The sequence below is a fragment of the Lissotriton vulgaris genome, chromosome 8 (assembly GCF_964263255.1).
Source record: "Lissotriton vulgaris chromosome 8, aLisVul1.2, whole genome shotgun sequence".
Taxonomy (NCBI): Eukaryota; Metazoa; Chordata; class Amphibia; order Caudata; family Salamandridae; genus Lissotriton; species Lissotriton vulgaris.
In genome coordinates, this window is record NC_141696.1 from 843,180,321 (window position 1) to 843,207,812 (window position 27,492).

A 27,492-nucleotide genomic window follows, 5' to 3' on the forward strand; every position below is an offset into this window, starting at 1 on the left:
TGTTAGATTTCACCAGCATACACGCAAACACTCACACACACTCTCCCTCTCTCTGTTTGAAAAGTCTTAAAAAATGTTGGCTATTTTACAAAACACTGTGTTTTCTCTCACTTAGAATCCCCACCAATCCATATTCTTTTCCCTTTCCACTGCCCCTTAAGCTCCTCTCATGTGCCTGGCTTGTCTACAATGTATTTTAACATTGTATGCCACTGTGGTTTTTAAACTATCTGAAGCTCACTCACCCAATCTTACTGACCAAGCTAAGCCTCTGCCTACAAGCAATGTCCAACTGGTGACTGCACCCAGGGCCAGATTGGCCGCAGCGGGCACCGGGTAATCCCTCGGTGCACCGCACGGGTGGGGGGCAGTTTTGGGCCCTTGGGTGCCGTTTTTGTTACACGGACGTTTTTGCAGCATAGCTGTAAAATCGGCCCTGTAACAAAATCGGCCGAAAAACAGCACTGGCAAAGAGCTCGGCGGCACCCACAACCCCTTGCGGAGGGTGGGGGGGTCGGCCAAGCACTTTGCCAGGGCCGATTTCGGTTCCCAGTCTGGCCCTGACTGCACCATGACGTCCATAAGAATAAGATAGGTTGCACTTGACAAGGTGCCTGACTTCACCAAATATGTTTCTTCGACAAGAAATGAAACCTCCAGCGAGGATACTGGACAACAACAGAGAGCCCACGGAAGACTGCCTGCTTAGCACTGTATTATGTTGGGGTATCAGCATTTCAATAGCACACATTTAAGTACGATTCGTAGCAGAGTTATAAGCTGTGAGAGAGGGCTGCACACTTCCCAGATAGGTCTGTGGCAGGGATTTGCCTGGTAGGATTCAAACAGTCCAGTTGTGTGCATTGCTCAAGCCAGAGCCGGCTTTAGGGATGTGCAACAGGGCCCAATGCACTGGGCTTGAAATATCTTATGGATTTAAAAGCACCTGCTGTAGAGTCCCTTCTGTGTCCAGCACAGTTCTGGCAATAAAAATGTCAAGATAACTCTGGTGATTAAAGTACCTGCTGGAGAGAGTTTGGAGCTTTGTCTAGTGGCAGTATTGACTCATAACAAAGTAGCACGGAGGATTAATGTGCCTGCTGCAAAGTATTTGTGCCATGCAGATCACAGAACTGTATTTTAGGTTGATAACTCAGTGGGTTACTACTTTTGTCACAGAGATCCTTTTGTTACTTGCAGTTCTTATTTTAAATATAGCACAGTGAGCTATGAACTGTTGACAAAGAGCTGCATGTATATTGCAAAGTATAGGTGAGAAACATGTTTTTCCCAAGTCTTTTATTATCCTAATGTTACTAAAAAGGGTTTAATTAGGTAGACATACATTCTTATTAGTAAAGCCAACCGCTGTTATGTTTTAATTCCCTACTTTGTGCTTCTCTAGACTTAATGTCTTAAAATACTTAAAATACACCGCCTGCCAGTATGGATGAAATGTGACTCCTACACCTTGCAGTCTTCATTGTCTTACGTAACATTTAGCATACATTCATTTACACATCTGATTCAGTGTCTCTGTATGATGTGTGTGTGAGGTAAAGTGCTTCAATACCCTAAACTGGTATGAAATACATGTTAGAGAAGGGAAATGGAGAAATCAGGGGACCTATTGGAGAGTGGTAGGGAGGGAATCTCTAGAGAAGTGAGTCACTGGAGGGTGCTAACAAAGACAAGTGCATCAGGCGCCACCAGCGTTAAAGCAAGCCCTGGATCCACCGATATAAACATTGTGAAAGCACTGCAGTGTACCTACCTGAGCTCTGAAGTAAACACCTATTTGCTGTGCAGCGGCGGCTGGCTCGTAGGTAGCGGGGGTGTGGGGGTCGCGGGTTGCGCTGGTGGGAGGGTCGCGCACATTTAATTATTTTTTTTTTTTTTAAATTAAATAAACTTACCTTTGCGCCGGGTCCCACGTCTGCACTCCTGCTCTTCCCCGTCTCGGACGGAGGCACAGCCAGGACCCACTGACCAATCACAATGCTGCAATGCAGTGTTGTGATTGGTTTTGAGCGTCCTGGTAGGATGCTCAACCAGTGAATGGGAGCCTGGGCCTGTTCTCCATGCAGACTGTAATGCAGCCTGCATGGAGAATGGGGAAAGGGTGCATGACTGGTTTGGGTGGCCCGAGAGGGCTGACCAAACAGTCATCACGTACTTAGGAGGGGGCAAACCACTCCTCCCCTTTCCTGCTCTGAGAGCAGCGCAGCCCCCCCCCCCCCCCACTCACCCACTTACAAAAGAAGCAGGAAGCATTAAATGTAAATGATAACTTAAAGTTATTATCATTTATTGCTTCTTCGCACTGCTTAAAAGTAGTGGGACAACTCTTCTCCGCCATAACGGAGGAGCCGCCACTGTTGCTGTGTAACCCCGTTGTGAGACACTGACACTCCTTAGCCCTCTCCCTGTAGAAACATCCTCCACAATTATCTCCTGACAGAGGTGCTTTTATGTATACATAAACCTATAACTGTTGTGACATCACTGCTTTTGAGAAGTACCACTGGAAAAGTCTTTTGAATTTTACCCACAATGCTGAAATGTACGCACAGTATAATTAATAAATATACAACAAATTACTTTTCACATTACAGTTTTCATTGCTACGTATATGTGAGGTTAGTGCAAGCTGGTTGAGCACTTCTCTACTCACTTCCTAATGTATACGATGCAAGCAATCTAAAGAAAATACCGCCAAAATTGTTATCAAAATTTTAAGTTTAATACGTATAACAAACAATAACTGGTGCAGCATTATTTGGTGATTTAGGATTTTTCTTTTCAGTTACTATTATTATATGGACTGTAATTTTTATTGTACTATGATTCAGCTCTGCGACTAATGCGGTTTTAGTTACATTGTTCTATGCCTTATCAGTAAATGGTTTGGCTTGGTTTGCTTCGAAAATGGCCGCCCATCAGCATTGCCTTGATGAATGTTGACACCAACGTGTCTTAGCAAGCTTCAAGATTGGTTGCAGGAGCAAACACACTTTCTCGCATTGATCGAATTTCTAGAACACTCCTAAACATGTTGTGCATTGTTCGCAAAGCTTTGTGTTTTAGGACCATGGTTTATTTAGCAGGAAAACTTAAAAAAGAGGACGGAAGATGAACGAAAAGATGGAACGTGACTTCATTGAATGTTGTGAGGGCGCGGGGTGGACTCTAGTTAAACCGTGTCCGCAGCCTGATGTGATGATGTTTACATATAAAACTGAAGCCGTTGTTTTTTTTTTTTTAAAACTGGGCTTGGCCTAATTGGGGACACATGGCTATAAAGTGGGTTTATTGGGATAAGTGTGCCTTTCTGTTTATAATGGAGATCACGTACACATAGGCAGGAAAACATTTTGATCACACTTTCCTTGGACTTTGCACAGCACAAAAGTTCAATGTAGGGACATTGTTTGTGTCATTACAAACATTTGTGCCACGTTCAACAAAACATACAGAACAACCCCTATCTTATTTATTGGACTGAGAGTCACAAAACATATTATAGCATTCTAAACTGCTGCTGTGAGCTATATTGGTAGTTTAAGGCCCTCTACCGACTTACAGCCTGTAGTGAAGGTGTAAGAATCAGGAATCAGGAATCAGACGGAGTGGTAGGTTTAGATGTTTATTCCAAGTAGAAAGTAGAAGTATCTAACACAGCACATGAATGTCAACATTCCACATGATCACTAGACTGGCTAAGCAGAAATGCAAGACACTACACAGCCCCGAACCACAGACGAGGGCAGGGCCGGACTGGCCGCGGTGGGCGTTTTCCCTGTGGACCAGATGGGTTGGAGCCGTTTTTTGGGCGGTAGGGGCCGTTATTTTGATACTGGGGGGCGGTTTTGCAGCAGTGCTGCACTCACCAGCACCCCCTCTAACCCCACCAGACCTGGGGCTGGTCTGACTTAATTGCCAGGGCTGGTTTGCGTTCTCAGTCTGGACGAGGGCAAATAGAGAGGGAAAGGTCCTTTAACAACAGGTATGGTCCAAAACAGAAGAGATATAATGATATTAGAACATTCCACCAACTGAAGGTAGAATATTATAAAGTAGACAGGGAGACACAGAAAGATAAACCGTGGAATCCTAAATCAGAAGTTTTACACCAGTCATTATTACACTTCTGCAGTCCCTTATTTTCAACAGAGTTCTTAACAGTCCAATATTCTATTCGTTAGTGTAAAACCAGCGTGTAGTCTATTCCATTTCATCAAATACTGCTTTGTGTTAAAAAAAAATCGAAGGTCTGCTCTCATTTACATTAATCTACTATTTTAAGATGAGCAAAATAATGTTGTCTTTTAATTCTTTATACATTAAAGCCAGCTCCCTAATAAAAAGCAGCGTTCCACCCCTCTGGAAGAAAGCCATGGTGAGAGCACTCCTGAAAAAGCCCAACTTGGACCCTAATAACCTCAACAATTACCGCCCCATCTCCCTGCTGCCTTGGGCGAGTAAGATCTTGGAAAAACACATCAACCTCCACCTAACAAGGTATCTTGAGTGTAACCATCTACTCGATGCCTCGCAGACAGGGTTCCGTCCCAAACATGGGAGGGAAACGGCCTTGCTAGCCGTGACAGAAGAAGCTAGGCGGATTCTGGATCGAGGAGGATCAGTGGCAGTTATCCTCCTCGATCTGAGTGCCGCATTTGAAACGGTATGTCACAAAACTCTGCTGTGTCGACTCTCCAATTTAGGAGTGTCCGGGGATGCTCTGGCCTGGTTGGGATCCTTTCTGAGTGGAAGGACTTTCCAAGTCTTTGAGGGAGAGTCCACCTCCATAAGCAAGGCTTTGGACTGTGGGGTTCCGGAGGGCTCGCCGGTGAGCCCACGCTGATCTATATGTACATGAGACCACTGGCTGAGATCGTCCGCCCATATGACATTAAGATCATTACATATGCGGACGATACTCAGTTAGTGGTATCCCTTGCACAGAAGAACAGTGAGCTGACACCGACCAACCTGACTGCATGCATGGAAGAGGTCAGGAAATGGATGACGACATCCTCTCTTAAACTCAACGGGGATAAAACTGAGCTTATGCTACTCGGTCCCCCAACGCTGCTCACTATCGACCGCTTATGGCCCACAAGCCTGGGCACACCACCTGGGCACACCACCTACCCCGAAAGATAACATAAAGAGTCTAGGGGTCTGGCTGGACAAATCTCTTACTCTCAATACCCAAGCAACGAAAATATCTGCAATCTGCTTCGGGCTTATCAGGATGTTCAAAAAAATCCTTCCACTCTTGCCTTTTGAAGCCAAACAGATTGTGATACAGGGCCTAATACAATCCCGACTCGACTTCAGCAACGCCATGTACTTGGGGGCACCGGAATACGTGCTGCAAAAACTCCAGCGGGTCCAGAACTGCGCTGCACGCACGCTGCTTCAGATCCCATGTAGAGCATCAATAGAATCCGGGTTGAGAACTCTACATTGGCTCCCCATCAGGGAGAGAATAAAATTCAAAGCCCTGTGCGTGTCCCATCAAGTCTTCTGGAGAGCCGGTCCCAAGATCAACCATTCCCTCCTCTCCCCTTACTGCCCCAACAGACAACTTCGCTCTACTCATGCTTTTTTAGCTGTAGTCCCCCGGACCAAAAGATCCAGAGCAGGAGGAAGATCCTTTTCGCTCAACGCGGCTAAGCTATGGAATTCACTCCCTGCACATCTAAGATCGAATTCCAACCTCCTATCATTCTGCAAACAGCTTAAAACCTTCCTCTTCACCAACTGAACTCTTCTCCAAGCTGTTGCTTCTTGAGGCACAATTTTTTCCTTCCCAGTGCTTGGACGCCTAAGGGCAGCAGTCGCGCTCCATAAAACCCTTTTTCATTTCAGCTAATACCTGGCGCCCAAGCCATTCTCACAGCTTTGGGGTCCTCAAGTAGTCTGAATTGTCACAATTGTTGCAGTGTGATGGTTAATTTTGCAGGTCCTGTCAGTGGCAGAGCTGGCATGGGCAATGGGTGGTGTGAGCTGCAGTGGCCTCCTGACCAGGGCCCTGGCACTAACTTTTTTTTTACAAACTAAGAGCTGGGCCGCTACCATTGTCTCTCCATCATTGGCTGAGGGATATCCTTTCAGTAATACCTTTGTTTGTACACCGAAATGTGCACAAACCATGGTCCCTCTCTGTGGCATACTGAAATATGGCCTAACTTTAAATAGGCTTTTTCAAATGAATTCTGTAAGGAAATTACTCTTTTTGTATGGTCACCTCCAAAGTTGTGGCCTGAAGCGGCTGGTTTTTGGACTCTGAGACTGTACTGAGGCCTGCTAACCAGATCTATGTGCCAGTGCCCGGACCCAGTTGGCATAAGCTAACCCACCGCTAAGCCCTTAGTAGATAGTACCAGGGAACCCAAGGCCTGTGAGTTAGGACGTCCCCTCAGGAACCGCAGCACTTGTGTCACCCTGAGTGGGACCAGATAAAACGTGACTCCTAGTCTGCCATTGCAGACTGGAAGGTCCTACTGGCATGCTATTTTAAAAAAGAAATATACAATATCTATTCCTGTATTATATTCACGATGTAAGAGAGACACAAAAAAGAGAAACATATCATATAATAAAAGTTCATGGAAAGAACAAAATTAATTTGAAATTCCTTTTTATATTGATATATTGTTGAAGTAGTACAGGTAAAATGCTTCGCAAAGGTACTTTTTCACGGTCGCTCCAAAAGAATATGCATAGAGAAAGTGTATGAAGAAGTGCTTGAGTGTAAAGCGATCAAGGAAAGAAAAATAGATATGATTTAGGAAATATATTTCTTGATTTTTTCACCCATGACTCCTGAGACCTGAGTAAGCCATGGTGAGATAAGCCTGTTTGAAAGAAACCAATCTTTCTGCGCAGTGGCATATGTCCCTATTCAAAGGGAAGTGGTGGTCGAATTCTAACACAACCTTCCTTGGGACGTGTTTACTAAACCCAGGCTAGAAATAGACGTGTCAACGTTTCGACCTGACTGCTGCGTGAGGCAGATCCGGCCCTTGCATGCTCAAGGATATAGAAAGGGGACACATTGATGTTACAATTGGGACTGCCGGGGCCAAAGTAGAACCAATTTTAAGGATTGAATTGATAAGCGGTCTAAGAGAAGACAGCCCTGAAGAAGTTGTCGGGAACTCTCTATACGACAAAACACGCGTTGGCTGAGCAAAAGAATAAAGAAAATAAAGAAAACGAAGAATAATCATTGTACATTAATTGTTCACATGTGTGTTATTATCTAGCAGGTGCTCCGGGGATATGTATTTATTGTTGGATTTGCCATTGCTTGTTTGTGGTTAAGTAAAAAGTCTTGATTTACTGTTAATGGAAAAATCTATATCTCCCGATATCTAGCTGCAGCTTGGGTGCAGCAAGAATAAGCCTGTGCATATTGGTGACACTGGTGCCAAAAATTAATGAAGTTAAGACTACTCTACGCCTGTCTACGGGCAGCTGTCGCACGGTGTTTAGTACACCAGCATGGCGGGACCTATCAATACCACCGTCCACTGTGCAATTGAGATCACCTGCTAGGAGAGATCTGTGCAGCCTTCAGCACCTACCCCATAAAGTTCCCGCCATCAACATTCGGTGCATATACATTGCCAAGGCATATATCATGGGCCACGAGGGCAACCCTCCAGGACGAAATATCAGCCCTCCATGTCAATACACGACTGAGTAGACCTAAATAGAACCCAGGGGGTATCCATATCAGAGCTCCCCGGGCGTATCCTGAATATGACGTGGCAAAAAGCAGCCCGCGCCATCTCTTCCTTAGGTACTTAAAACAGTCCCTCCAGATGTGTGTTTCTTACAGAAGAGCTACCACTATGCCATATCTGTGGAGGTATGCATACACCCTGTTTCGTTGTCAGGTTGCTCAAACCAGGCACATCCCATGTTATTAGTTTATATGTAGCTCCGTTACCCACCATAGGTAAGTGTTAGATATTATCCATGCCCAAAGTATCAAAATACACGGGCACAGCTGTGCCTCAATTTGCCTTTCCCCCATGGAAACTCACCACACGCCACCCATATATTCATTTCAAGTCAAACAGTAGTAAACTGAAAAACCACTAACCGTCCCACCCCTGTCCCTCCGACTGGCAGAAGCCACTAAACCCCCCATGGCTCAACTATCGGTCAAGAGGGGTGTGAAACCCTGCCCCATTTTCTCTCGCTAACTCCGACCACCCAACTAAATGATCTCTGGGTGTAGAGTCTGACCAAGATACCAGCCCACCACTCATTGTGAGCCCTCTGCAAAGGCTCAGCAATCTGCAATAGGCCAGCACTCGGTCTGTCCTGGCCTGGAAGCAAAAGTGCCAGAGCTGAATATGAGACCCCACCAGTGGAGGAGAAGCGCCAGTAGACAGTGCCCTTTATACTCCCAATCTGACTACCCTTTGCAACATTACCTGAGAGCCATTGGCCACTCAGTGGGAGTGTGCAGTGCAGTGCAGTGGATAACACAGCGGTCGCCCTCTGCAGCTGACTTAGATCTTTGCTCTAGATCATACATCCCTTTAATCAGATTACTCAACTAATATCACTCAGAAAATGGCAGGAGGGGTACGATCAACAGTTCTATGCCGCTAAACTGTATGTCGACTTACTCGACCCCCACAACGCCCCCACCGCACCACTCTTATCTGTGCTGGCCGTCACTGTTTAAATGTCCCACTACTAACTGAAGTAACCTGCAGTTTGTTTAACCCCTTCGATGCTCATGACGGAACGGTTCCGTCATGAGCATCTGTTCGCGCTGTTCTCATGACGGAACCGTTCCGTCATGACCACACCAGCGATTGGAATCTTCAGCACCGGGGGAAAATCGGGGCCGCACGCAGGTGTTAAAATGTCTCCCTTTATTTGACTTCTAAAATCAATTATTCTAATAAGCATGAAGGGGTTAACATATATAAGATCCTGCATACATGAAAACAGCATCGGATTTCCTTGTGTAAGTTGTGTGCGTGCTTGACTGTGTACAGTACACATTTGGCACCCGGACATTTTCAACTAGAGCAGCAAAGGCTTGCTCTCATCCCAACCACTCACCCATACTTGTGTCACTGCCTATCTTTCACAACAATGTAAACTGCCTTCAGTTTCTTCCGCATAGATTGCTAACTGCGTGAGCCAAAAATGTTCATGTTTGCTCACATAATGAGAGCCGGAGGCCCACAACGTTTTCCTCATATAAACCATGAGTAACTAGCAGTACATTTTCGGAGAAGTACGCATTCCATCATAACAGCCCTTTCAACGCATACCACATGGCAAAGATTATTTACATTTTTCGAGGAACAAATCAAGTTAAATACTCTGCTGCAACGAAATGTAAGCAAGATGTGAACGCGAGAAGGCCTTATTTATCAATGAAACCGTGCTTCGTATGTTCCCAACAAAATCCCACTCATATCTACGGGGCATTCATTTCCCCCCCACAAGTGCCTGACCATCGGTGCTTAGGTCACATAGGCCACGCCCCACTTCCTTATAATTACACACCTGATGACAGGCTCGTGAGCCGAACTGAAATAAGCTAGAAAGAGCTGGAAGGAATGTTGGGCGATGCGTAGGATAGCCAATATTCATGTATAGATGTATTCTTGTGAACTGCCACAACTACTGTGGATTTGTTTTCATTTCTAATCGAGGCTGGGAGGGGCTGGGGCTGAAGGGAGTGTTCTCACAAAAATAGGAAATCACATCAGCCAAGCATTGCCAAAGCCAATAGATCTGGGTATGGTGTGCTGGCACATGCGCCCTAAGTACATCAAAGCCAGGCAAGAACTGGAAGGTGGACTCTATTGAAGATTCCCTTACATTCGATATAGTCCTGTTTTTGTTTCTGTTTCAAATAAAGTAGACTATAGTTGTATAGTAGTCTCTTATAAAGTGTAATGCAAGCACTTGAGAGGAGAAGGAAGGATGCACCCAACACAGCCAATAGCATTTGGTGAGAAATACAAACTTCACTGAGCCGAGCCAAGTCCTAATTGATTAAATAAAATGGTCAAAACATATCTCGTTGGGATTCATAACCAGGAGCATAGATTCTATTTAACACGCTTTGGGCTGTGTAACGTTCACGTCCTGGTTGCTTTTCTCCAGCGGGGCAGCTGGTTTCGGTTCTGGCCTCGTTGACCTTGGGACAATATTAGTCAGCAATTCACTATGCACTTTATGTTTCTCTGTAGCTTTTCTACTGTTCCCAGAACCCAATTTATACTTCTCATTTTACACTTAATTAGCTGTAGCTCGGCTAGCCAAAGCCTCAAACTCTAGCTGTGCCTGACTACTGAAACTGTTTCTCTTGCTACTATTGGTTTCATCCATCACTCCCTTAGGATTAGAAGAGACATTAGGATATTCGCACTATCCTTCGGGGTCAAGTTCGCGCTATATAAAACTTTATAAATAAATAAATAAATACATTCCTACAGGGGCGGCTCTCGGCTCATGGCGGCCCTGGGCAGGGAGAGTAGGTATGGGGGCCCCGGGAGAGGGGGTCCGGGCGGGGTGGAGCACGAAGGCCAGTGAAGAGGGGGGGGGGGGGTCAGGGTATTTGGAAGTGGAACAGAGCTGCAGACCGCCAAATCCCTGCCAGGGGCCGCCACACAAATATGTATCCATCCTCAGAGGATTATTATATTAAGGATATATATTGGTGTGGTGGCCCCTGGGGTTTGGTGGCCCTGTGCAGGCGCACAGCTTGCATATGCCTAAGACCACCCCTGATTCCTAGCCTGGACTGTTTTTATTGTACCCGTTTCTATATTTAATTAGTTTTTAACTGCATGTCCATCACTGCTACTTTCTGTTAACTAACCCTGCTGAAGAACCAGTTGAGTTATAAGGATACGGGTAAATTGTCAGACCCAAATTTTTTTAAATGTATTTTACTATAGTGTCTACCCTTTTTGTGTTTTAACTGTATCTTGATTTCTGCTACTCTTTTATGGCCGTCTTGGCCGAATACATTTTTTATTGACATTGACAGTGTATGCTTTACATTCTAGACACTGTGAAAAAGGCCATGCTAATATGTGCTTTAAATACAGAGAGAATATGAAAAGGAGGGTGGTGATATGTGCTTTACTCACTGACTTGCAATAATCCTGGGGCAGTGTGGAAACTAGATTGGTAATATATGTACTAAATATTCTGCTGATTTGGAACTGGCCTTATGATAGCCTCTATGATATAGCCTGTAATGAATGCTAACCTCAAGATGATCAGTAATCTGCTTGTACTCTGGGACTAAGAGAAGCAACCTGGTGCGCGGAGAATACTCCTAAAAGATGACCACCCAGGGTGTGGTGAGTATGGCTACTGGTACATTGAACAGAGCTTCATATCTGAGCATCACTTCATGAAGTGTGACCATTGCCAATCGTATTATGATTGATACGTTGGAATATACCCCTATGTGTTAATTGACAGAACTCTGGAATAGTTAAGCAACACATTGGAAGGCTCTTGGATTATATTGGTAAGAGCTTGCTATGTAAGTCAGATGGCATTTTATTTTAAGACATAGCAACATTGATGGGCTAATAAGTAGCACATGAGCAGAGCTGGACATTGAGCATAGGATTTTCATTTTTTTTTATTTTCCAGTGGGGCACACTGTATCTCATAGGTGCTGGTATGTTATGTTGTGCTGTCTTTTGCATTTGCCTGATGCACACCCATGTTTTGTATGAGACACATAATTCTGTCAAAGGTACATGCATGGTCATAATTCGCAGATATTCAAAAAGAGTGCTTCTGGGCTCGGTGGCATGTTGTAAGGTTATGAAATTCAGAGCATTCTGTAAAGCCTATATCTTTTCGGCCAACATTTTTGATCTGTTGATCTCCAAAATGTTATTTTGGCATGACAATATCCAAATCAGTATAAAACGTGTGGCCATTTGTGATATCAATTCCTGGGAATTCGGTTTGTTGTGGGTGCCATGATGACCACACTGCCTTTGTTTGTACTAGAAGCAGAATTCAAAGCTGTGTTCAGACACTGTTTATAGCATCTCAGGATGCAAAGATGACTGCATGACTTTTCATGTCTTTATCTAGGAGTCCGAGATAGTTTCCAGTGCAGGTTCATGACAACAAACGCTCCTCTTATCTGTTTGTCCATCTGGAAATCACTGCACATTTGTTGATGTGATATCAAATGAGAAGAATGGGAAAGTTAAACTTCTTCGTGATGTTTGTGCAAGAGCATTTTATGTTTATAAATGAAGCTCCCTGTTTTTTCTTTTACCTGATAAATGCAGACAGAAAAACATTTACTTTTCTGTCTGTATTTATTTCTAAAGATCAGAAAGATGTTTCTTTAATGATTCTAAATGCTGTCAGTAATGAATGCCAGGCTAAAAACTATGCTGATTGACAGGTAAGGGGTGAAAAAAGAAAGACATTTTTGTAATGAGGCTTATACAGCAATAGATATTCACAAAGTTGATAGTAAAATGTACATATTTTCATATAAGTGTATTCGTGAAGTAGTGTGGCTCACTGGTTAGAGGCGGCAGACCCGAGAGCAGAGGATGGCCCGGGACCAGGGTTCGATTCCCGGCGCGGCAGGTTTCTGGACCAGGGTCAGCGGACTCGATAATTCTCTCGCCTTGGTGCCCACTCTGATCAGCGATCACACTCGGCAACTCTGGGCATTAGCTTGCCTCATCTTCACTAACGGCCCCACCAGACCGCCGGGGATACCTGGTCTCACCCTGGAGATACCCATTAAGGGACCATCTCTCAGGGAAACCAGGAAGAGTTTCGCAGCGGTCGAAGCGCCTTGGGACCCTCCGGGTAAGTAGTGCGCTATATAAATGCCTATACATTACATTCTTTTATCCTCTGTGGGTGTTCATATCATTTAAACCTGCTAGGCATTCCATTAATAGTCTACATTTATCGGTTAAATAAATGTGGAAATACACTAGTTTCAGCTTCATGTTTATGGATTAATACAGATAATACTGGCAAATAAATAAATAGGGATGAAAACAGATGGAAATTTCCGAAAATAAATTCCATAAAACTGGGACCCTTAAAGAGTTTTTTCGTTATCAAAATGTTTCTGATTTAGTTCCAATCACAATAAGCGATGTGCAGTAAGGTAAACTCGCACGTTCAATACCTTACTAGGCAAAGTGATGAGGTGAATTTGTGCACTATGTGCAAAGACACTGCCTTGCACTGAGTTTGTACCTGGGGCAGATCAGAATTCATAGGGCTTGATTCTCAAAGATTTTGCTGACTTACTCTTGTAGTACTCATGAATTCCAGTAGTAAACAGAGTACTGCATTACTCCTGAAGCTCATGATAAAGCTGTGAATGCTAAGTCACACCTTCTTATACATTAAGAATTGTGAACTGCATTCTATGGCATGCACTGGCACACGCACACACACACACACGCACACTGGCAGACAAACGTTACACAAAAAGCACGCAAAGCAGATCACCTACAGGCAAGTTAACATCAAACGTACGTTTGCATTGTTTGCTTTCTGATACCCATTTGTGTTTTTGCACTCAAGCTGGGATGAGTACATGTGTGCAGTTGGAAAAGCATTTGCACATAAAGTACACAAATTTGCAACTGAGCAAGTAGCCGAATATACCATATTCCAGAGTAGCAGGCAAGGTTGGTCGTTAAGGACACTTCAGGCAAATGTTTTATAGCACTCATTTACCAATAGTGTGCAATGAAGACAAAAAGTAACATGGAAAAATAAGGTTTTACATGGAGAAAGAGTTTACGCATGTTAACCGGCTCAATAACTTTGCTGGAATGGCACCTTTGTCATATCGTCAGTACCGTAAATAGAGTTATAGTCCCGTTTCTTAGTACAGTGTTTCAAAAGGTAAAGGAGCTGTATAAAAAAATGATTACTGCATTAGAGAACTTTAGTCCTCTGTTGAAAACGATTTCTGAATGAGAGGCAAGTGGGCTGGTTGTAGTTGATTGAATGTAATCCCACCAAGATGGGTGGTCGGATCTTCTGAGGATCAGCCAATGCTGTGGATATCCAAGTTTCATAAATCTTTCAGGCCTTGAAGCCTGTCTCGTGTAGTATAGACCTTAAAAGGAGGTGTTTGCAAAAGAAAGCTGTGCACAAATACAACTGCACTGCCTCAAAAAGTAGACCAACCAAGCCTTGGCTCTGATGTCGTTTTAAAGAGAGGCTACCAGAGATTTTAAGAGAGAGGACAGGAAAAGCATATACCCCAATTGGAGGTAACACATGAGTAGGTGAGCGGGCATCCTCTGACTTCATGATATGGTCCTGGAATACCAGTGAGTAAAAATATTGCCTGATAAACGTATTGTGTTTTAAATATGTTGGATAAAAATTATATTGCCATAAAATTTTGTTAAAAAAATATCGCCCGTTGGACAGCCGCGGTCGGTAGTGGGATGACCTGCAGGGCGGTGATGTGGGGAGGGGGAGGGTGCAGGGTGGGGGGTAGTAATGTATGGATTATGGAGTTTTACAGGTAAGTAAACATATAAATAAATAAAACGAATTTCGTTGAGAATAGAGAATAGATGAATGGGTGGTATGGCAGGTTACCGATGTAAACCTGGATCGAGACAGTGAGAGAGCACTCTACTACTGATACCTGTTCATTATTTGCTATAAATGGGGCTCACTGAAACCTTGGAACCCACAACTATAAGCAATATCGCCGAGCCAGGTAGAAAAGGCTAACTTAAGTAACCAATGGGATTTGCACATGGTCAGATGATGTAATCTGCTTGACACAGGAACATGGCTTGATCTAGGATCCAGGAAAGGATGACATGCCAGGCTCAGGAGCTTAGTTCCCCTAGATAATCGCAATGGGATAACTGATCACATTCCACCAAACAAGGTTTAAGTACACATGATACTTTAGCATACATAGAGCTGGAAACACGACACTACTCTTTAAATAAACAGCTCTCAGAGGTCTTCTTTGTCCCCATTTAGTAATATTTCAACAGGTGAGATGTTGGCTCAAATTTCTGCTTGAATGTCTAATGCTCCTCAATTCAGCAAAATCCCAAATATATTAAGGCAAGAATAAAATAATCATCTTACATTATTTTTGGGGAAAGACATCAATCCACTCAACATAATAACATTTGAGGTCTGAGATACTCAACTATAACTGGCATTAATGATCTGGCTATGTCCATGCAGATTATAGTATCAAAAAAAGACCTCCATGTCTTTGTCACAACAGTTTCTGACCATGACCACATATTTCTCAAACTCCTAACATTTTGATAAGATTTTTCATACCGCTAGGCAAAAAATGAGAAACTTTGATACAGCAGGGAGATTTGTATAAATGACAGAAGCATGGATAAATACGGGCCTTCTCGAAAAACCCATTCCAAGATATTTTTAAGATAAAGGCAGAGTATTGACATTAGACGTTAAAATGCCATTCACCTAAAAGTCTGTTACATTCAATACTCGGTAATCAAGAAGTGCTGGGATAAGAGGTTCTTAGGTACTCACCCGACTGCCTTTCTCCGGAAGGCACTGGCAGCCCTTGCTACAGTCTCTGCCATTGCACGGTCCAGTGTAGGATTTCCCACCCTAAGGGAAAGAGACAACCACAGCATTAGATTATGTAGCTTTCAGCTTTGGTACATTTGTCCTCTCTAATTCTATTAGAAGGTGTGCCAGACAGATGGAAAATAGAATGAGACAAAACACATTGTTAGTTGAGAAGAAAAAATACACAATTTTTTGCAGATTCTTGGTAAACACTGTATGTTCAAAGGAGAAGTCTTTTGTGGACAGCATTGTAGAAAACGTAATTGAAAAACAACAATAAAAGTGAATCGCAGTTTTCAGTGTTAAGACATTTTTGTTTAAAACTCAGATCCAACATAAAAACACATCTGAAGAAAAGACATGGGAACAGCGTGATATTGACTTAACTCTGTGTATTTGTCTGTAGTTAGAGGGATGATCATGTCTTTTACTTACTATTCAGCACAATGACTACAAACGTTTATGTGTGATTCTGCTTCAGTAAGTTGACTTGTCATGAGACCATGGTTTCAGTAAAGGAATGACTATGAACCACTTCCTTTTTTTTTGCAGAGTTTTATATAGCGCGAACTAGACCTGAACCGAATCGGGTATCAGCGCGCTTTACATAGCACCAGTTACGTTACATGAGAACACACATTCATTTTAGGCACTGGGAGATTAAGTGATTTGCCCATGAACAACTCTATGGATTTTTCTTTTTACCAACATGTTACCAAAAGGGACAAGCAGAAATTACAGCCGAGATCTGCAAAAAAGGTTTGAACACCTCGTTTCCTCTTAGTTAGGCGCACAAACAAGTCAATTTGTGAGAACATACTTAACCTTCTAGAACACAGAACCAGGCATGCTTGATTTTTACTCATGTAAATTGCATTCACGGGTGTTCAAAATTTGCAAATCTGGTGGATTTATCTCTCACATAACTACAGGAGAAGTGACAAGCAACTGGCTACATAGTGAGGCTCTTTTTTCAAATTTAAGTGATCATCTTCATGCGTTCTGATTTGCAACACTCAATCCCAAATTTGATGGGCTGGTTATGGGGAAAGTGAACTACTTTACGATCGTATAAAATGTCCCCACGATTGAAGAATTTCCACATAAAAGGTGATATTTAAAAATAAATTGAGTGTCTTTTTTCCAAAGGACTCACATGAGTAATGAGAGCCTTGTATTTTACTGGTGGTCATTAAGACATTATGATTTCCCTATGTAACACAGGAGGTGGATATACTAGGATTATTTTGTAGGAAAAATATTTTTGTGGAGTAAGGAGGCCTTAGGATCTGATAAATGGTCAGGGTGCCTATTCCCTGTTGGCTGCCCTTGGCCTCTGGCGTATGATCGGTAATGTTGAGTAGGGAGACCCTTCAAGAGTTGCATGTATAATTGTGTAAGAGATACCTTTCTCACAATCTTCAAACTTGTCATAATTGACTTGTGGTGATGTCACAGCTGCTGCTGGCAGATGTAGGAGTGGAACTGGGTATATGTTTTCCCCATGCACAGTGCAATGCTTCCTAGCATGTAGAAAAAGGTAGCGGAAGGTTGGTACAGTGATAAATACGAAAATGGGATTTTGCTGTAAATTTTGTGGGTGACCGCTTGGAAATCAATTTCCTAGAGTTCATGGAATGAGAGTGCTGCTTGGTGTACAAAAGAGTGTGGATGCCTCATGGTGTGAACTTTGTAATAAACACAATATTCTGGTATTTATATGTTTAAAATATCTGTAAATCAATCTTAGATGAGTGTACCGGGCCCTGTCAGGAGTGTCTATTGTTTGTAGGTACTGTTAGTGGTAAGATAGCTCAATGATGTGAGTAACTGAAAGTTAAGGGTAGGTGTACATAGCTTTATATTTGCTTGAAGTCAATAACATGAGTGACCTTGAATAAAAACAGTTATCTTGCCATAGAGATTATGCAAATTGCAAAGCATGCTATGTAAGTACTGTAGTTATTTGAATGTTATAGACAATGTGTTAACATGAAAGACTCGTGGGAAGTATACCTAAATTTTGGTGTAGTGAATTTTTATTACGCCAGAGCTTATAGTTATTCTCTTCTTCAAGGGAGGATGAAAATAGAACATCTTGAAGAGAGAAGAAAAATACCAAACTAGACAGCACATAAGGAAGGCCAAAAAGAACAAGCATTGGCAAAGCCAATTGATCGGAGGTTGGGTGCCAGTCTTTTGTCTTCGACAATGCTTATTTTGTCACGTGTTTTGCAAAACTTTATAATTGACTAAGCTGCCTGTCCCTCATCAATCTAAACACAAATGGCTAAAAGCTAAAATATTTTTTGTCTCAAAAAGCACAAATTTCCATAGTAGTTCCCGGTAGTTAAGGGAAATACTTTGTGTAAGTGATCCTTGTGAAACGGAAAAATCCTGTCGCTCACAGTGTAAGTAGTCAATGGCTGAAATGGGTAGAGCCACTACCCTATTCTCCCATTATGTATGTTGTTGTGGGTGGAGGAAAAATGTGAATGACACAACAAAGGAACCAATGGATGAAGAAGGCTGGCTAAAGGCCCCTACAAGTAAATAGATTTTACATACTATTTTTATAAAATCAAAAGGTCTTGTCTAACTCCTGACCTAATATGTACAATGAGATATATCAGGAAGGTACAAGATTAATACTGTACAAGACAGACTATTTTGTAGGCAAAAGTTCTTACAAAGAACCAATTTAGACTTTCATTCTGTCTGGTTCATAAATCAAATACCCACATGATTCATACCTGAAGTCAGTGGCCTTCTTCAAGTTGGCCTTCCAATTAAACAACTTTGAACCTGGACCTTTTTGCAGGGTTTTTATTTTTTCTGACCTGTGTGCGTTGGCTTTAGGACTCTGGGCACTTTACCACTGCTAACCTGTTCTAAAGTGCATATGCTCTCTGTCTAAATTGTATTGGTGATTGGTTTAGCCATGAGTGGCATATTTGATTGACTGGTAAGGCGCGAGTAAAGTACACTGTATCTGCTCCGAGCCTGTTAATCAAATGCTACTCGTGGGTATGCATCATTGTTTGTGCCACCCTCAGGAGTAGCCCTGAAACCATGTCTCAGACCTGCCACTGCAGTGTCTGTGTGTGCAGTTTTGAACTGCCATGCCTACCTGGCAAGGGTACCAACTTGCCAGGCCCAAACCTTCCCTTTTACTGTATGTAAATCACCGGTAAGGTAGGCCCATGGCCAAAGTGCAGCATATTTAGAAGGTAGGACATGTACTGGTGTGTTTTACATGTCCCGATAGTGAAATACAGCTACTTTTGTTTGACACTATTTTAAGGACTATCTCTCCAATAGGTATTCATTGGAGCTGCCTAGTAACCTCTTACAAGTGTAACTTTCAATTGGGATGAAATAGAGATTTGGAGTTTGGATCCCTGAGCTCACAATTTAAAAATACATCTTTTAGTGAAGTTGCTTTTTAAATTGTGTGTTTGAAAATAAATGCCACTTTTAGAACATGGGCATTATCTTGCTTTACCATTCTGTGCCCCTGCCTGCCTGTGGGTTCCACGTCTGAAGGAGGGTGAAGGCTGGTTGTGCATTCATTCTAGAAAAGTACACAAAGGGAGCTAAGGTATGCCCTGCATATCCTAATGGCCCATTATCAGGCTGATGGGTCTTCCTGAGCTAAAGTGGTGGAAGATTTGTAACTGACACCTGAATAGGGCTGTGCCTGTCCTTACCCAAAGCTGTTTCCACACCCCTGTAGTGTGTCTGGACCTAGGTCAGAGAACTTGAGTACTACAAAGACTTTCCTTTGAAGTTTGCCTACTTCAAAGGTGGAAACTGGCATAAGTCCTGGAGCTGTGACACCATATCTTCAGAACACTTCTGGACTAAGAGAACATTCTGCCAAGGAGTAGAGCTGGAGAAGCTGCCAGGAGGTACTACCACTTTGTTGTGTGCTTTGCTATGTTGGCCTTCTGTTTGCTGCTTCTGTCTTGGGCAGTGAAAGGACTGGATTTTGCTTTCTACATCCTGCTTTCCTAGGTTCTTCATCCTGTTAATATGTCTCAGTGCCATCAAGAACATCATCTGCAGCCCCAGAACTCCTCTACTGGGAGTTCTGACCTGCCCAGTGTTGCCAATTCCAGTGCTGGGCCCATGGAGATGGCTTTACTGCAAAAGAACCCAAAAAATCCACACATTGAATCTCAGCTCCTGTTTTTCCAGACGCAGCATTGCCGTACGGTTGAAAAACAAACACATGGTGTAAGTGCAGCTGAAGAATCAGCGCAGGCCCTGCCGTGTGGCTAAATGATTGCTGCAGCCCGAGTCCCGAGCACCGTGCCACCAATGTCTGTGCTCCCCCTCCGACTCCAATGCAAGCCCTGCTGTGAGGCTGAAAATTTGACGTAGCACCTGTTCCTCTACATCAAACCAGCATGTCTGGATTTTTGACGCATCGTCCCTGTGTACCAAGGTCTTCATTGATGTTGTCCAGCAGTAAGGAACCGAGGCTCCATGTCTGGAGATCGATGCATCATCTCCCCTGACAGTAAGGAATCGAGGCACCGCCTCCCCTGATAGTAAGGAACTGACACGTCACCTCCCCTGCTCTGCTGTAAGGAATCAGTGCATCTCCTCCCCTTGCATTAAGCAATTGATGCATCACCTCCCCTAGGAGTAGAGAATCAATCCATCAATGGACTTTTCTGGCGCCTTACTGCCCCAGTGTCTGTTTTCATCTTTGATTTTGAGGCTTGTGATAGGAGTGATATGTCCATAGTTTCCTATGGACTGAACTATTTTGAACCTTTTAAAAGTGATATCTGTACTTTTGTATGTTGGATTTGGTCGTTTTGGCCTTGTTTTATTCAGATAAAGATAGGTTATTTGTATAAACTGTTGTGGTATCATTTTGCAGTGTTTTTACTGTGTTACTGTGTGTGTGGGTACAAATGCATTACACATTGCCTCTGTGATAAGCCTGACTGCTAGTGCCAAGCTACCAAGGGGGTGAGCAGGGGTTATTTTAGCTGTGTAATCCCCTTACCCTGACTAGAATGAGGGTCTCTACTTGGACAGGATGTAAACCACTGTCAACCAGAGACCCCCCATTACTAACAAACGAGGACTCTGGCTGATGATTGCTAAGTGATTCAACTTGCATAACTTTTTAGCAAGTTGTATTCATTTCTCACCAGCAGTACTAGTTCAAGGGGAGTTAGGAGTGTATGTACTTCTTAAACATGTTTTAATTTTACAGAGCATCAATGGCAGCTGTGTGTTGTCAAAACAGTAACAGCATATCTGGAGTGATAGAAACATGGGGTTTGACAGCAGACAATGTCTGCCAAGCACAGGCAGTCTGTTTACATCCGTGCCAATACCAACCTGTTTCTGCAGTTTGCATTTGACTGGCTAAATATTGTATGTTAAGACAACAGAATTGCTGCAAAAGCTTTTGAACCCACAAATGTTTTGGGGAGATTTTGCATTGCACCATCAGAGCATACAGTTGGTGGGTTCAATAAAAGGCATTCTAATCTGTTGCCTTGGAGTTTGGGATTAGATTACCATGATGGTAAACCTCTGTATTCACAGAATGATAAGTCCCTACCCAGTCTTATGACATAGATCCAACATGATGCCCATCCTTACTCAATATTATGGCCCCCATGGGCCAGTCCCAGGCCCTTGTTACCACTTCTGATAGGAGGCTGCTTTGTGAAATCACTTAGCTTCTTAATGTCACTCCTGAGCCCACCCTTCCAAGTCTCCCCTCGAGACTCTGCCTCCTGGGATCATACTTCTGCACAAAAAAGTATGGCATTTGTTCTGTGTGTCACACTGAAAAAACCCTATTGAGCAGCAGAACCATGTGATGCAAAAGCACGCTGTCAGTATGGGAAAAATCTATTACAACACAAGCATTACAACGTGGTGCCTTTGCAACGCAGTTAGTACCACGACTGCGACGTTACCACAAGTTCCATTACAATGTAAGTTCTTACAGCGACAAGCTTTAGGGAATGCAGTGTTGGACTGGTGTTGGATTTTAAGTCCAACACCTTCCCTACTGATACACCGACATGGGTTGTAATAGTAATCTAAACATTTCCTAAGTCCAGCACTTTCCTAAAGCAAGTAATTGTAATGACTTGCGTTGTAATGGAACGCGTGGTAATGACGCAGTCGTGGTATTGACTGGGTTGTTCAGCCACGCGTTGTTTTGGCATGTGTGGTAAAAGATGCTATTCGTCAGCATCCTTGCTACAGTGACAGCAGTGAACTACCCATGGTGCAATAACATACAAATAATACTAACAAACAAGCATAAAACCTATACAACCAATCACAACTACAGTACAAATTCGATTTTGAGTGGAAAATGTTCTAGTTTTCAGAAACAGGATACCAAGAGAGAGGTTATTTGTAAATATATTAAGGTTGGACCGGTCTATAGGGCGGTCTGGCACTACCAAATGGTCCAGCTTGAAAGCACTAGAGGGTGGACTGTTTTTTTTTGGTTCTCTCACAGCCCACAGGAACCCTCCCCCCCACCAAATAGCAGTGCCAGATTGCCCGAATGCCGAGCAAACCAGCCTAACACTGCATTCATTACAAGGGCATTCACCATTACCCATCTGCAATTTATGTATCTCACTAAATTTGCCTACAGGTTTATGGCAGGTAAGACCATGAGAGAATCATCTTGACAAATAGCTTGAACTTCAAATTTGAGCAATATTTCAATTTGCACAAATCACAATTTACCAGTAAGATTTTCTCCAGATTTAACCTGCCAGAATACGGTGGGCAAATAGCACATGGTAGGTAATTTGCGCAAGGGAAAATTGCACAAGAGTAATTAGCAGGTGCGTATTTGCCATCCAACTTGATACTTGCAATCCTGTTCCATGTGAAAATGGCAGTTTGCACCTAAGACGGAGTTAGTCCTGTAGTTATAATCATGGCCTTTGAAGAAAAAAAGTAGCATTCATTCTTGCACAGTTTGAGAAAGAGTAGGGATGAAGGTGAGTTAAGAAAGCTAAGATTTGAACAGAAAGAGGAAAAACAGAAAAAAATATGTTCAGAAAGTTTAAAACAAAAAGAGGACCAAAGAGGCGAGAAAATGTGAAGTGAAGTGTGCAGATTACGTAAGTCAGGAACTTTCTTTTCCAAACTGCCAGGGGCAATAGCCCCGAAAGATGTTGTAATGATCCCTGCAAAGCTTTCCATGCAGCCCCTGGAGTTGTGCTCAGTGGTTCACCTACATACCAAGCAAATACATCTGTGTGGTCAGCCATCTTGAGGAGCCGCATGACCTTTGACGCGTACGCAGATTCCCTCTTAGTCCTGTCTCTAAAGGCTGAACAGGTGCAACGCAACCAACATTGATCCACTTGATCTTTGTACAATGTACCAATTCCTCTTTGCAACCATTTGCTTCATACAAAATGGACGGTGTAATGACAGTTAAAACTGTTTCCTGTCCAATGAGCTCCTGTCTAATCCTGGGTTTAAGTGCACATTCCAGGGGATTGTCACAGGCAGGCAAACACTTCCCCGGTGGCTAATGACTTTGCAAGTCCACAGGTCCTGCCTTGTCCTAAACGAAAAGTCATTCTGTGGTGAGGTAAAGCTCAATTTCAACCAATACAGTGAATAAACGATCAGCTATTAAATAATAACAAAAATACGGCAATGGCGGATATGAAGAATACGGTGATGTCCATGGTTTTCTATGCTCTGTCATTTCAGTTTTCTTCTAGCAAATTTTTGTACAATTTTACAAATTTGATGGCATTCCTTCTATTTGTGTTCCTGTGTCTTAGCATCAGGTCTGAGCTTGGCCTCTGAGTTTAGTATCACCTTAGCTTGGATGGGTTGTAGCTACTGGACCAGGACCAAGGCTGATTTGCATATAGTTAGTCTCCTGTAATGGCGCAGGGACGTTAAAACCGGTGGGAAGGGATGCTTCAAGAGTCATTTACCAGTGGTACGGATTAGTTCCTCAATCACTTTGTTTATTGCTTAGGCCTTCCCCCTGTTGTTAATGTTTGGTCTACACTGAAAGTATAGGAGCGTCACTGTCCTACTGTAAGTATTTAATCTTGTTCTCTGCTTTTTGGTGCATATTTAATTTGAGTGCAGCTTTGAATTTTGAACTTCTTTAGGGGGAGACGATGTGGCATAACGACCAGAGCTGCCAACTTTGGAGCTGGGGGACCAGATTCGAGTCTCAGCATCCGCTCTACATCCTGTGATTCTGGGCAAACTCATTTAATCTCCTTGTGCCTACCAAAAATGAATGTGTGCTTGTGCAACATAACTGATGCTCATGTCAAGTGCTCCAATACCTACGTGTCGACTTTGCGCTACATAAAACTGCAAAAAAAATACCATTTATTAGCATTTTTCTTTATTATAATTCATCATTTTCAGCCAATGAGATTTGTGGAGGTCATCATAAATAATACAATGTTTTTCTCTTTCCAGTGGCTATGATGCAGCGCCTTCACATTTTGCCTTCTCTGTGAGCTCGATTCTCAAAGGTATTTTGCCACCTAAAAGGCACTTAGGTGAGCAAAAACATTTATTTATTAGTATGAATGCATTTTAATCATTTGTCTTCGTAAATGGTATTCTCCACAGGGGCCTCAATTATAGAAATATTCGAACCTGAGAACACATCCCCATACTCCAAAGGATGAGCAACCCATTGTTAAGGGCAGAGGCCCCCAAACATTTTTTTCTCAGCAAGAATCGTGTCTGTCAGGCTGAGTAAAAGTTAGCCTGACAGACACTCTCGATGATTGGGTCAGGCAGCCAGGCACTCTACATGCACTAAATGTGCAGACGCCTGGTCTCCTGGGGCAACATTTGCCGGGTCGAAGATTTCACAACCTTGGGAGGAGGGGTGGGTGGGCGTTTCGTCCCCAGTCCAGCAACATGCTTGAAGGACCTCCCTCTCATGATGAGGTGCATGTTTATAGATAAACTCAGACCTGGATGCTTCAGTTTTAAGCCATGAAGTACCCAGGGCCAATTGTCCATCAGTAACGCTAGTCCCTTATACAATTGAGCTTTCGTCCATTATTATATTTTTAAACTGTGTATATCTGTATGTTTTTTCTAAAGAGATGTGTGACAAGCTTAATGTGACTCCCTCTGTGGGGGCACATATAGGGGTTGTCTGTGTTATTTTGGAACTGTCTTTTTTACACATTTAATAAAAAAGTTGTTTTGCATTTAGTTGCTCTCTTTTGATTCCAATTCTACTTTGAGAATACATAAGCATGATGGGTTCATATATTTGGGAATCTATTTAATGTCCAGGGGGCATTTTTTCTTGCTAAATTGACCCATAACAAGCCCAGCCAATGACGGAAGGCAGCAGTTCCAATCCTTCAGGAACCACCAAGGATTCCCCTCAGCCAACCGGCATCACTGCTGTTGCCTGGGAAGATTATATTTTAATGGTGGGTGGGTGCGTGCATGCGAACATGTGTTTATGTATGAAAGAATATTTATTTGTCATGCTTGCATGCGGTGAACGGGTGTGTGCGTGTGTGTGTGCTGGGTGCAAGTATGTGTGTGCACTGATATTGACTCAATAGTTCTACCCTCAAAGGTTCCAACCCAGGACACCACACGTCTTACCCTTTCAATAAAAATTAGAAACTGCATTCCACAGGTGAAACAGTGATATATCTTAACTACAAAGCTGAGAACATGTGGTAATTGAAACAGAAGACACACAATTGATGGACGAAATGCAGAACAATTCAAAACATTCACCCCCAGTCAAGAGATCTGGGTTAAATCCATCATTCTTCTGCTCACCATGCCACCCCAGTTTAGACCTGGCCATATGCAAATCAGTCTTGACCCTGTGCCTCATGGGAACAGTCCAGCCCGAACTGCCAGGCCAGGTCATCCCTGGACCGTAAACAAGCATCCTAGGACCAGTTTCGGGGTTTCACACCTCATCAGCCAGGATAGCTTGATTCCAGTGGCACAGTGAGCCAATTACAATTGTAATTGAAGCAGAACCACAAAATAATGTGTGAAGTGGAAAAAAAGTGAAAAACAGAATACAACTTGAGGGAAATATGCAAAACATATCATTTGCTCCAATAAATAACAGGAAATTCATAAACTAAAATGAAAAAAATGTCTTATAAAGATCTGTACACAGTTCTTTAAAAATCCAGGCTCCTAGACTTCCTGAGGCTCTTCCTGCACTCACTCGGTTTCAGAATGCTTCTGTATCGACTACCCTACATTCTATGTGGTCTTTTCTGACACTCCATTAGCTTTTCCAGTGGAATTTATCATTGTATAGACTTGCACAACTTTCCAAGCCTACTACTGCCAATGTTCGTGAATTCCAAAAAGTAGTACATTTGCATCCATTCAAGGAGTACTTCTATGGGTGCAGATTTAATATTGTTTGTTACTTGTTACTATATACACATACATTTTCTGAACAGGTTAAAAGCTCTTAGAGAAATAAGAAAAAACTGTCACAGACGTATCAAACCAGAATCAGGGTCCCTGCATTCTTTTTATTTTTTTTTTATTTTTTTTGAGGTTTTCAAAAAAATTAAAAAAGAATACAATTGGGGGTAATACATTTACCCCAGTACAGAGATCTGGGCTTAAATCCATCGTTTTTTTGCTCACCATGCCATTTCAGTTTGAAACCAGCCATATGCAAATCAGTCTTGACACTGTGCCCCATGGGAACAGTCCAGTCCGAACTGCCCAGCCAGGTCCTTCGGTATAACCCCATACAAAATGAGTCATATGCGCGAGAACACCAAGGAGGATATAGGTGAGGCTGTAGCGTGAATGGGGATGAGCTACCCATCTGTTCGCCATGCTATTATTGCTGGCAGTGGAAAGACTAACCTGGGACTTGCATGATTAGGGATATAAATGTGAGAAAGTATGGAAATCGCTCCTGAAAAACATGAATGAAGGCCCCCATATCATGCCATGTCCAAGATCACTAGAGTCTTTACGGTTTACTGCCATTTATAACATACATGGGAACATTTTAAAAGAGTAGAGTGGGAGATTTTCAAAAATAATAAGGAGAGGTATTTCACCCATTGACTTCTATTGAGGCTTGAATCGGCAGAACGCTCCCTGCATACATTATACCTGGCGCAGGTATGATGTAGCGCAGGGGTTTACAAAGTGACGCATCTACCTAGATGTGTCACTTTGTAAATATGGTGCAACAAGGCACATTTTCTACGCTGCTGGTGCGTCACAAAAAGTGACACACCGGCGGCGTAAAAGTGACGCAGTTTTTGCATACAGGAATCAGGAGGTTGGAAACTGAAACTAGCCGTGAAATCAATAGTCTCCCCCCTGAATCAGGAGAGCTGGCATCTATGTTATTATATTGAGGTATGAGAAAGTGGGCGATCTCTCTAAGTAACTTAATCTTTGATCTCTTCCCCCAAGTATTGAATAGGCTAGCAGCACGGATGGGTCTCCTAGGGTGGGGAGGGATGAAAGGTTACCCACAGTGTTTGGGGTAACATTTCCACATAAACTCCTGATGCAAAAACTCTTTGGAGTGGACATTTTCACCACCCGGTGAGGTTTTGCAAAGGTGAAAATCCTTGTAAAAGTTCATGAATCTGAAAATCCCTAATACGTTTGTTTCCTTCACAAAACCTTTGCTTCATAATTATGATTTGACACATCCTTAGACATGTATCGTATGCGCAACTCTATCATTGGCAGTTTGCGCTAGTGCATTCATTACAAAAAATATCAGTTGTCGAAGTGGGATTAATACTTGACTCAGACTTGAGTAGTAACCTCAATGCAAATCAACCACACAACCTCACTGGGCAGGAAGTTAGAGTTAGTTTA

General features: G+C 42.9%; 1 protein-coding gene across 1 annotated transcript in view; it reads right to left on the bottom strand.

Moving 5' to 3' along the window:
* COL4A2 (collagen type IV alpha 2 chain) overlaps nt 1-27,492 on the bottom strand; it is a 656,575-nt gene that overhangs the window by 434,285 nt on the left and 194,798 nt on the right. The window contains exon 4 of the mRNA XM_086934754.1: nt 15,580-15,660. Within this exon, the coding sequence (XP_086790880.1) occupies nt 15,580-15,660 (81 nt within the window). The remainder of the gene's footprint in view (nt 1-15,579; nt 15,661-27,492) is intronic.